Consider the following 12,876-nt stretch of genomic DNA (forward strand, 5'->3'; position numbering starts at 1 on the left):
AGAGAGAGAGAGAGAGAGAGAGAGAGAGAGAGAGAGAGAGAGAGACACGCGCGCCCCTCTCTCTGCCTTGCTTCAAAAGATGTCCAGACTCAGCTCGGATGCTCTGCTGGCAACCACTGTTAGACTATGTCCCATAGAAACGCTTGCCAGTTGAGGCTGAGACCCAAACAGAAAGGAGCCCGGAGGACAGGAGGGGAATATACTGTAGTTGTGACTCCCCCTGCCCTTCCTCTCCTTTGGAGAGAGGGGTGGTGTAGTAGGAAGATCTGGGGCAGAACGAGCGGGGTCAGCAGGAGAGGAGAGGAGAGGAGAGGAGCAGCCTAGGCAGCTGCAGCCAGCGCCGCTACTACTGCCGCCGCTGCTGCAAGGAGGAGTTGAGAAAGAAAACAGGAAACGTGGTGGCCGCCTGCTTACACACGGCAGCAGCTGATTCATTTCTGCTTGAAAGTGCCTCCCTGAAGTCGCTGAGGCGGCTGGGGGGGGGGGGGGGGGGGGAGAAAAGGGGAGGGGGGAAAGGGCTAGTTGGAGAGGAAAAGGGGAGGTGTAGCCGGGCTCCAGTCTGGGGAAAACTGTCTGCATCACCCAGACCTCTTTCAGGAGGAGGAGAAGGAGAAGGAGAAGGAGCAGATAGTAGTTTGGGGTACAAGAAGCAAGTTTCTGAAAGAGGACAAACAGTCTTGGCAGCAAAACTGCACCCCAGCACCTCCCATCCGGTTCTGTCCGCTCAAATTGGGTTAAATGACTGAGACTTGCTGTCCCCAACACCGTCTGAAAGGCATCCTGAGAGAAAGCCCTACCAGACCCAACTCAACTAAAGCAACCAAAAAAAAACTATTTGCTGGAGTTTCCAAGCCCTTTCTCACCCGGATTTGGAGGGCGCCAAGCTGGAGAGACTTTGGGATTCCCTCCGAGAGGCTGTTTGCCTCCCCAGCAGAGTGTCTTCTCTTCCCCTGGTGCCTGGCTTAACAATATGAAGGAGCAGCACTCATGTGTGGGCACTGGGCATCCGAGCATGGCTGGGTATGGCAGGATGGCCTCTTTGGAGATGGCTGGTAGCCCCGTGAAACGCTTCCGAACTGAGTACCCCTTTCCCTATCTCTTCGCAGAGGAGGCTTACCAGAAACTGGCCAGCGAGACCCTGGAGGAACTGGACTGGTGCCTGGACCAGCTAGAGACCCTGCAGACCAGGCATTCTGTCAGTGAAATGGCCTCAAACAAGGTAAGGGATAACCCTTTGGCTTTGCCAACCTCTGGTGTTCGGAAAAGTGGTTAGGATTCCTGCAGCCTTTCCCCTCTCCATTATTCCTGTCCATTTTCTCACAGGTTAAAATATCCCATTCCACCCATCCTTTTGCATCTCTGTGAGGCGCAAATGTCTGCGTCCTTTTAACAGTACTTCAGTTCCCTTGGAGAGTTTCCTGAACTCACTTTCTCCCTCTTTTCCCTCTTCCATCACCAATTTGCAAAGACATCTTTGATATTGATTAATTACATCACCCTCGGGTCTCATTGGATGGTCTGTTTTATTGTCTCCAAGTAACAGTTGGCTTCTGCTACTTGAGCCAAGGCTTGACATTTGGCCCATCATAGATGCTTAAGTTTGATACGTAAGGAGGTTTAGATCATTCTCCATGAGGGCTGTTGCCTGAATTTCTTTATTCCTTCAGCAGAGTATTTTTTTTTTGAGTCATTCATTGAACTTAGACTGTCTTCATTTTTTTCAAGGTAAAAACAGCAATTTCCCCCAAAACCGTTGAGTATGGTTAGCAGAAACTGGGGGGAGGGGTGGTGGTGATGGTGATGATGGTGGTGGATAGTCCACATTTATTTAATTATTAGTGTACACAGTGAGACAGAACCTTGATTAAAGAAACATGGTCTGGCCATAAAAAATCAAGTAATCAACTTGGTACAAAGAGAAATTCAGAAAGCTTTATCATAGCTTTTTTCCATTTTCTTACCACATAAAATTTAATTTTAGGGATTATTTAGTAATAATGTCTTTGATTAGGTTTTTGGGTCACATGCACTGGATGATTATATGCCCTTAAAACCACGTTTGTTAATGGAGTTTATGGTTGTAAGGTAATCTATTAGAGGCAAATTTATGATAGACTGGTAAAAAATCTAGGTTTGGGTTCTGGTCTTTAGTTATAAGAGTCCAGAATCGCTTTTATGTCCTGTCCTTTGTGAATATTTGACTGAGGAAAAAAGGCAAAGGAGGTATGCACATGTTGGATGCAGATGGTTAAGGGATGCTGCCAATATGGACTGGTTATTATTTGGAAATTTGATTTGTAAAGTCCTTTAAGGATTCAATAAAGTAAGCATAGTTACTCCTTAAAGAAATTTCAACTAAGTAATTTTGACTTGGTTGTAAAGAAATTTACCATTTCATTTTTATAATTTCTATATGCCATATATCTATTCTCTTCTTCCCCCATTTTTTTCATCCCCTTTTCCCCATTATGTTTATTTGTTACCATAACCTGGCAACTACTTGATTTTATCTGGTAGCACATCATTCTTCAGGTAAGATTCCTCCTCAAAGTCAGTAGAATTAGTGATCTTTCTAGAATATTCTCTATTCTCAAGTGTCCCTTGAGTATATATAAATATATATGTATGTATATATATACATATATGTATGTGTATATATACATATATATTCATAACAGTGATTTAAAAGCTTTTATTCTTTTAAAGTTTGACTACCATTTCTAAATTCATCAGAACTCCCCCTCACAGTGAAGCTGTCCTTCCCATGACCATGGCATTATCTTCTATTCCTTGCCCTACTGATCAGGTTTAACCCCAAGCAGCATCATTGAGGTACTCCTTTCTCATTTAGTTGTGCTATGTGGTATAACTGAAAATCTAGACCTTAAGGGTTATTAGGAGACATTTCAGGAATGATTTTGTGTTCCTCTTTAGTTTTCCAAGCTAGTCATTCATTTACTGTTTAAGCAAAAGAAATCTGATTGGCCAGATGGGTCTTTCTTGAAAATCCATAGCATAATCCTGTGGCTTTACTTTTAAAAGTCCTATTTGTACTAATATTGTAAATGTTGTAAATTGTCACTTCATTTAACTGTTTGTGGATTGAGAGAGATGCTTGTTAGGTTTTATTTGTTTAAAAATCTTTCATCCTTTTAAAGCCAACAGCTGAAACAAGAGTAGGCCTTCAAATTAATGCTCCAGAGAAGTTACTGTTTTGGATTTGAAGTAGAATTTATTTTGTGAAAGCTAGCTTCCAAAGTATAGTAAATAAAGGTACCTTGAATTTGAGAGAACTTTGTTTTGTGAATGAAAGGTCAACTTTAAATAGTTCTAAAGGGTCAATCTTTATTTCAAGTTTGATTATATTTTATATATTTATTTTCAACTGCAGTCATCCTAAGCTAATGTTTCTTATTAAACTTGGCTTTTTAAATGCCTTAAGTATTATATTTATGGCTACAAAAATTCATGTGGTTGTGTTTGTTAAAAAAATGCTAATCTGGGGCGGCTAGGTGGCAGTGGATAAAGCCCCGGCCCTGGAGTCAGGAGTACCTGGGTTCAAACACTGTCTCAGAGACTTAATAATTATCTAGCTGTGTGGCCTTGGGCAAGCCACTTAACCCCATTTGCCTTGCAAAAACCTAAAAAAAATGCTAATCTTCTTATTATGTGTATTGAAGTAAAAAAAGAAAGATACTTGGAAATCTAATGTGCAGTAGAGCATATAACCCAAAAAGTAAATTATGTTGGCATAATATTTGAAAACATAAAAAAAAAAACATTCTAACGTTCCATAAAGATTATGATCAGATCTTAGTATACAATCAATAGATTATTTGATCAGTAGTAGATCAAAAATATTCAGTGTGGAAATGGAATTGTACTTTAGATTTGGGGAGGGGGAGGAGTTATTTATGATAAAATACTTGGAATATTTGCATTAAGAATGGTATCATTTAAACCTAAAAATACATATTAAAGAGAAACCAAGGTAATTAGCATTTTAATAGTGTGCATTAGAAGCAATAATGAATTGTATCTTAAATGTAGTTAAAGCTTCAGATACTTTTTTTTTTAGGTAGTCCTGACTTCAGGGCTGGTGCTTTATCCACTGAGCCATCTAGCTTCAGATACTTACGAGTGGTGTGACCCTGAGCAAGTCACTTAATCCTGATTGCCTCATCATCATCACTATCCCTTCCCCAAAAATTATTATTAGGGAAAATTGAAGTAAGAAAGTTAATTGATTTCCTTCTCTTCTCCCTACTTGCACATCTCTTCTTCCTTCTCCCTGGCTCCACCCTCCCTCCAGTATTGACTGTGTAGGCAAGAGAACCAAAACAAAATGGGGCAAATGCAGATCTAATTCCATTTGAACTATTACATACACTACATTTAGACCCATAAGCAAATTTAATCTGCCAAATATAATTTGTACAAATTTGCATTCTGACCGAACTTGGAAAAGCTGTTTTGAGTTTGGATGCAAGTTAATAGGCCTGTGTTAACTAAGGAATATGGATCTTTTGCATATCTCTACTGCTGCTTAGAATTTCACATTTTGGAATTGTAGAGTAGTAAATATCTAACTCTAATGTTGTTGTTCAGTTGTCTGACTCTTCATGACCCTATTTGGCATTATCTTGTCAAAGATGCTGGAGTGGTTTGCCATTTCCTTCTCCAGCTTAACAGATGACAAAACTGAGGCAAAAATGGGTTAAGTAACTTTTCCCAAGGTCATATAGCTAGGAAGCTGAACTCACATCTACTAAACTCCAGACTTGGTTCTCTATCTACTTACTGCCCAAATCCCTAAATTATTTACCATTTTTATTTGTGTAACATAGACATTCTCAATGTAAAAGTCTTAATTGGGATTCCAACAATAGCCATGTCTATAGAATACAAATTATTCTATGGTATTTTTTCCTTAGTTGATAGTGCTCAAATAACCAGAAAAAAGAATTTGGATTAATTTAATATTCATGATTTTTCCTTAAAGCTGAAATAGAATTCTATGAATTTTATGTGACCCTCGGCAAGTCACCTAATCTTCCTGAGCTTCAGTTTCCTAATTTGTAAAATGAGAAAATTGTCCTAGAGAGCTTCTACGTCCAACATTCTAGAGCTGTGGTTCCCTGATCCTAAAGATACTTTGGGATTTCAGGATTTCCAAATGTGGCTTGCTACACATTTGCAACCTTAGTAAACCTTCATGAGGAGCTTTAGATGAAAAGGATTTATCACTTGGTAAGTATCTAGACTTGCACTGATTTTTGCCTCGCTAGACTTAGATAGGCCAGTTCTTGGAGTCTGTCATCAGCTTGCCCTTGATTCCTTTCCATATTGTTAGGACCTGCCAGAACTTGTACTTGTCCATAGTTTTTGAGAAAGGAGTCACCTGCATGAGGCATCAGCACAGATTTTTAATGCAGAATTTCAAGAGTAGAGTGTCCTTTCCCTCCTCCTTTCATTACTTTTCTCCTTTCCACCATCTGCCTCTGCAATTTCTTTTGCACTACTGAATTTTGCTTATTCTTTCAAAAAATATAATAGCATTGTCCTTTCCTCTGGCAATGATTCATGATTTTGTTAGGGTGAGTACTACCTGGTCCTGATAGACATTGTAGCTCCACTGTTGCTCTTTTTGTTTTCATGAGTTACTGTAACTAGAAAAAAAAAGTTTACCACTTGGTAACCACCCTTCTGTCCTCGTGTCTCATATAAGTGTGGAGGTGAGCCTGGATTCTTGGAGGCAGATTCTGGAAAGATTACAATGAATTGCATATTAGAAGACCAGTTAATTCCCAAAAGAGTTATTTTCCTTTCCTATTAAAAATAAGTTGAGGTGGATGACTGGAATTCTGTTTGGGGGAACTAAAGTATGTACAGAGCATGAATGACTGATATTAGACCAATATAAACTACATATAGACTTTAGTAACCTGGAACACACTTGGCTCAGCCTTCAAAGATATTTGTGATGATGTACTATTGATTACAAGAATGAGATCACTTGGAATTCTGAAAAGCAGCAAATTGTCCTCAGAATGAATTTTGTTCTTGGTCTCAGACCTCTTTTAGGGCAATTTATAGACTGAGTAAAACCATAAACAAGGTTAACACACTGCAAGTTAAAAGGTGGTTTTGAAGTTAAGATTTCAGACATCTTTTACAAAGAGACAAGCAAAAAAACATTCCTTTTGATCCCTAATTTCAGAAAATCTAACCACTTAGGGGTAATCTTGCAAATATGGCCATACCTTATTTATGAAAGTTTTTTTTTGGGGGGGTGGTTTATTTTTTTTAAAAAAACAATCCAACACTGTCAGTATTGTTAATAGAGACTTCTGCAGTTTTTCCAGTGTATAGTTGCTATCTACTCCCCCTGCTGTTTCATAATAAGCAATGCATAGTATATGTTAGAGCTTTCTTTCTGGAAAGGGATTATGAATTTTTTCTATGGTATCCCTACATTTGACTACATCATCGTGTGTGACATTTTGGCTAGAATAGTAGTACTTTTTCCTCCCTCCCCCAGGAAATAATTAGACCTCTCTGGCTGTAGGTTCTCAAGAGTGAATCAACTGATCATCTTGCCTAAAGAGATCATTTTCTTCTTAGAAATGTGTGATTCCTAGTTTTTTCATATCCATTATTTGATGAAAGGATGATGATTTCTTTTTTCTTTTTTTAATTTATTTAAGGCAAATGGGGTTAAGTGACTTGCTCAAGGACACACAGCTAAGTAATTATTAAATGTCTGAGTCTGAATTTGAATTCAGGTCCTCCTGACCCCAGGGCCCGTGGTCTGTCCAGTGAGCCACCTAGCTGCCATAGGATGATGACTTCTATATAAAAAATGGTATTATTTAATTTTTTAAAATAACAAATTAATGGTATTATTTAATTTTTAAATAACATAAATTATAATAATTACATTTTGTTTAGGGTTTTTCATTTGTTTCAGAATTTAGTAATACACTTTGGGATATTTACAGACTACCCTGGATTGACTTAACCAGGTCTATAATCATTGCTTTAAAAATATAAGAATGCTTTCATCTTTTCTTAGTTTTCTTCAAATTTAAGTAATATTAGGGCAGCTAGGTGGTGCAGCGGATAAAGCACTGGCCCTGGAGTCAGAAGGACCTGAGTTTAAATTTGACCTGAGATACTTAATGATTAACTCGCTTGTGACCTTGGGCAAGTCACTCAACTCTCATTGCCTTGTCAAAAAAAAACAAAAACAAAACAAATTTAAGTAATATTGCCAATTAGTAGACATTTGCTATAGAAACAATATTATTTTATTACAACTGAAAAAGATTTCTTGTGTTGTTATGAACTTAGTGGCACCTTCAGGAACTGGTAAGGATGAGCTTTCATATTGCAAATTGTAATTGAAATTTCTAATTTCATGTTTCAGAGGGTTGATTGAACATTGTTAGGAAGATTGCATCCATTTTTAAATTGACAGTGTTTCTATACTTTGGTATAAACTTGGTAGTCATAGTGAAATAGGACCCTCTGTTGAAGAGTTGAGCTTTTTTGGGTTAAAAGCAGTATGCTTTGGTTAAGGGCAATATGCCTTAGTTTAATAGCTAACTTTTTTTTATTACATTTTTCCAAAGTACAAGGCTAGGCCAAGATAAAATAGCATCCTTTCCTCTAATGTAGTGATGGATTAAATTAACCTGTTTCCAATTAGAGAGGAGGATGGATAATACTTTCATCCAATTTTAAAGGATTTAAATGTCAGTCCCTAAGATTTTAGCTCTTACTTAAAATTAAATGATATGCTGGACATGAAATATTGAAGAAGGAATCTGTTAAAACCATAACTTTCAACTCTATTATGCAACATACTGGATCTGAAAGCTACTTTTCAGCAGCAAAGAGCTGTTGGTTGAATCTGCAGATCTCTGTGGTTTATGATATGAAGGCATTACTTATATAATAGCTGGCAGTAGCATCACAGTTGGCCAGTGGATGTGATCATTTAATTGGCTCCAACTTTTTCCCTGATCTTTCTAGGAAATACAGAGATGGGTGAGCCCTTTGTTTTAGAACTCATGCCAGTTTTGACAGAGAAGCCACAAATATAAAAAAAAAAATAGGAGCTGCTTTCATTCTCCCGAAAAGAAAGCAAATCTTACTCTTGTTTTTGGTAAAAAAAAAAAAAAAAAAAGTTCTGAAGCACTTATTCTGAAATAAATTTAATTAGATTATATTAATTTACATGATAATTCCTTTCTTACCTCTCTTCTTGGATACAGTAACACTGCTCTTAAAAATCATGCTGCTTTGTATTGTTGCTACTTTTATGTTTTTAAAAGTAATGAGTAGTTGGCCAATAAAGCATTAATAATAGTAGTAGCTTCAGTCTACTTTAGAGTCAACAGTAACTGTAGATGTTCATACTTGTTTTTAATCAGAAAGGCTTTATGTTATTTGATGCTGATTGCAATGCAAGAATAAGGTTTTCCTTCATCCAGAATATTATTTTGTCAAAAGAAAAGAAAGAATAAATATTTATTAAGGCAATAATGTAGATTTTTTTCAAAGTGATAAACAGCAGTATTGTTCTTACTAGAAGATAAAGTTGGAAGGTTTTTATTTTTACCACTGATTCCTCCTTTCTATATCAAGAGTGACTGCAGCTAACTCTTCAGCAGAAAAAAAGGCCTATTCTCAAAAACTAAGATTTTGCTCATTCATCATAGTCAGACAGTCATCTACATGTCATTTGGTATAATTGAGCAAGACCTTAGTTCAAAATGCAAATTTTTTCCTTCTGAAAGTGGTTTCAGCCTCTCTTGACTTCACTTTCATCATCTGTAAACAAGGGGTTTGGAGTGGATACATTTTTGGGTCCCTTTCTCATTCTAAATCAGGAAAGTTCTATGAAATTAGTGGGAACAGTCATTAGATCATTTGATGAATTTATTAATCCTCTAGGTATTTGCAGGAGGTAATACTGTAGTTTATATTTTATAACAAGATAAAAGTCAAGGAATTGTGCCATCATTTTCATTTGTTTGTTATTTTCTACCATGTTTCCCCCCAAATAAGACCAGGTCTCATATTAATTTTTCCTAAGATGGATTAGGGCTTATTTTCAGGGGATGTCTGGCAGTCATTTCTGTGTAAAACATTATTTAATTTATTCTTCTGTCTGCAAGAAATCCTAAATGTCTTTAGTGCAGTGAGTGCTGGCTGAATCCCAGACTAGCAGACATCTTTGGCTACCTCACAAAACTAGTGGCCTCATTAAATCAACACACCTCCTTATACCTGCTTGTGGGCACTAGCCCTTTTTGGTTTCAAGAACATAAATGCCTGAAACACATTCAATCTTATCTCTCTTGCCCTTAGTGAAAATTAGAAGTAGGGCTTTTGGGGCAGCTAGGTGGCACAGTGGGTAGAGCACCAGCTTTGGAGTCAGGAGGACCCGAGTTCAAATCCAGCCCCCCACACACACACACTTAATAATTGCCTAGCTGTGTGGCCTTGGGCAAGTCACTTAACCCCATTGCCATGCAAAAACAAACAAACAAAAAAAAAGAAATAGGACTTTCTTTCCATCCAAACTTACCTAGTGCAACCTAGTGCACATGCTATTCCTGTGTTTTGTCTATATTCCAATTGGTCATTTGGTAATAAGTTTTGAGTTCATCTGTTTACATAGGCATTTACCTCTAGTTCAAAGGCACCCACTAGGGTATTTAAAAATACTTAATTTTAATATATATTGTCATTTATTTTAAGTAATAATGTCCATAATATTTTATATTTATATTTAATTATATATTTATATTTTTATTATTCAATATGTCCATTGTATATTGCAATGGATGTACTAAATGGGTCTACTGTTTGATGATCTTAACTGGGGCTTATTTGTTATGAGCATCCTGAAAAAAAATCATGCTAGGGCTTCTTTGGGGGGAGAAACAAGGTTATCAGATTATTTAGAAGAATTGAGCATGGTCTGGGTTCTAAAAATATTAATATTTCACTTTCCAAATCATTCAAATCCTCTAAAATGTGATACCAATAAAAGGATATGATTCTAGAAGCTAAGAACATAGTCTGTTGGAACTAGAGGGGGAACCGTAAAAGATCATATGGACTTTCTAGGTCTTAAACCCATGATCCTTTTATCAGCAGCTATGAAGTACAGTGAATTAAGTGCTGACCCTGAAGTCAGGAGGCTCTGAGTTCAAATCCACCCTTAGATACTTGCTATTTCACTTAACAGCTGTTTGCCTCAGTTTTTTCTACTATAAAATATGTATATTAATAATATCTACTTCCTAGGTTCTGAGGATCAAATGAGATATTTGTAAAGTGCTTAGCATATTCATAGTAGGTACTTAAGTGATTTTTCCCTTCCTTCTTTTTTTCTGGTTCAAACCATTTATTTTACCAATGAAGAAACTGAGGTCCCAAAGAGTAAATTGACTTGTATTGGATATGATGATGATGTCAGAACCAGGATTACCCTAATTCCCAGTCCATTGATCTTTACACTCTAGAGACATACTTTATTCTGTAGATAAACATTTAATAGTAGACCTGTTAGCTATGATGTGTGTGATCTGGGCATAGGCACATTTTGAACTTTAATGAAAAACATAAACTTTCAAATTTGTATTGGACTTTCAAATGATAACTTTCAAAATTTTAAAAAAATATGCATCTTGGGAAGTGTTAAAACTGAGTTTAACTTTCAAATTTTTATTGACAAAAAACTTTCAAGTTTAGCTTTCAACTTTTTATTTAACAAAAATCTTTCAAAATTTTATTGGACAAAAAATATGCATTCTTGGGAAATGTTAAATCTGAGTTACACCATGATACACATAGGAAAATCCAGAGATGAACTGGGGCTAAAAATAAAGATCAGTTTTCTGAATATGTTGAGTTTGAGATACTGGCAGGGCTGCCATCCTAACCAACTCTTTCTTTTTTAATTTTAACTCTATTAACTTTATGTAAAAATGTTTATGTATAATCAAATATAACCATTTTATCTTCTTTGGTCTCCTTTTTCCCTTGCCCAGTCATTAATTACTCCTGAATCCATAGATCCAAAATGTAATTTCTCCCTTGCTCCTCTAATTTACCACAATGTGACAAGACCTTGTTTTTCTATTTGTACCTCACTCCTCATCTTAGAACAGTACTTTATATATCACATAGTAATACTAGATAGTTGGAAATACAAGTCTTGAACTTTCAGGGAAGTGATGAGAAACTAGAGATAGAAATAAAATGATACATAGGAGTCTGCAAAGGAGATAGAATCCAGAAGTTGAAAAGGTAAGATGTCCATTTAGGATAGTGAAATGTAATGGAAATCAACTGAGAAGAAAGTTTTAATGAGTGAACATATTGCTTTCTATTGTCAGATATTAGTAAGATATCTTGGAGGATTGAAAAGAATCTTTAGATTTGGCAGTTACAAATTTATTGATATCCCAGAAAATAGTTTTGATTGAATGATAAAAGCAGAAACCACATTTCATCTTGTGAATCTTAGAAAGTTAGCTTGGAAACTGACAGGTTAAACGATTGATTTGCTCAAAGTCACACAGCTAGCATGTCAGAGAGGAAACCTGAATCCATGTTTTCCATATGCAGCAGCTAATTCTTTATCTGTTTAGGCCACCACTACTTTGCTATGTGGCAGCTCTTTGTAACGTGCAGAATAGGTGCCCATATGTATTGATAGAGAGAATTCCTCATTGGAAGTTCCTTCAACAATAAAATCAGAGGTCTATTTTTTTTAAAGTGGCTTATGAGGAAGTAAAATTAGGAAATGCAAATCCTTCTTGTAAGTTTAGAAATGTGGATAGTATTTTAAGGAAAGTATTAGTATTGAGAGAAATGTCTTTGAGGATAAAGAAAAATTAAGGATAAATTTATAAAAGAAGAATTCAGTAGAGAGAAAAAGAATAAAAGTATAAGATTTTTTGAAAGGATAACTGAGTGGGAGAACAACTTGAAAAAACATGGGCACTTTCTCAGAGATAGGAAGGAAGGAATAAGATTAAAATATAAAGAAATGTTAAGGTGAATAGCAAAGAAATTAAGGAATGTATCAACAGTGAAAGGAGGGAAATTCTCTACTTAGACTGAAGAGGTCAGAGATTGGGATCAGGATGGTTAAGAGAGTAGAAGAGTTTTTGTGATCTGTTGTGGGAGAGCTAGCTTTCTATACAATGAGGAAATACTAGAAGCTTTCCCCATAATGAAGGAGTAAAGTAGGCAGCCACTTTCTTTATTGTTATTTGATATAAATCTGGAAATGGTATCAATAGTAATAAGACAAGAGAAAGAAATTAAGCATAAGATAAGCAAAGAGAAAACAAAGCTGTCCTGCTCTCCAAGGGCATGATGATTTAGCAAAGAAACTTATTTTAGACCACTCCCATGAAATAGCCATTTAGAAAAGAAACTTACCAAAAAATCAATTGTATTTCTGTGAGGCAAAATTAAAATCTACAAGGGAATACTAGAAAACAGGGTTCTGTTCACAATGACCATTATGGGGAAAAAAATTGTATGTAGTCTTCAAAAGATGAAAGAAAAATTATCAAAGCAATGCACATAAGGAATTTCTGAATTCTATTAGGTTTTTGGTTGGGTTTTTTTTTTTGGTCACCCTATTTAGGGTTAAAACTTTTCTGAGCTTTTCTAAAGAAGATGCATTACGATCTCCCCTTGCTTTTACTTCAACTGGGCCTTTCCATCTGCTTTGAAGCTTCACTGGTATTGTCTTCCTCATTAGAATGTGAGTTCCTTGGGATATTATTTCTTATTTTTTTCCCAATGAACAAACCATTATTTTCTCTTCTCTCCCCCTTC

The 12,876-nt window shown here is 36.2% G+C and overlaps 1 protein-coding gene across 10 annotated transcripts in view; it reads left to right on the forward strand.

The window, feature by feature from the left end:
• PDE4D (phosphodiesterase 4D) overlaps positions 1–12,876 on the forward strand; it is a 1,222,901-nt gene that overhangs the window by 1,150,441 nt on the left and 59,584 nt on the right. For 9 of the 10 annotated variants that reach the window (XM_074203059.1, XM_074203058.1, XM_074203064.1 and 6 more), the window contains one exon: positions 1,107–1,219. In XM_074203059.1, coding sequence (XP_074059160.1) covers positions 1,107–1,219 — 113 coding nt within the window. Of the gene's footprint in view, positions 1–528; positions 1,021–1,106; positions 1,220–12,876 lie in introns of those variants that run through there. The other variant, XM_074203068.1, reaches the window with a different exon arrangement.

The sequence above is a fragment of the Macrotis lagotis genome, chromosome X, assembly GCF_037893015.1.
Source record: "Macrotis lagotis isolate mMagLag1 chromosome X, bilby.v1.9.chrom.fasta, whole genome shotgun sequence".
In the NCBI taxonomy this organism is placed as follows: domain Eukaryota; kingdom Metazoa; phylum Chordata; class Mammalia; order Peramelemorphia; family Peramelidae; genus Macrotis; species Macrotis lagotis.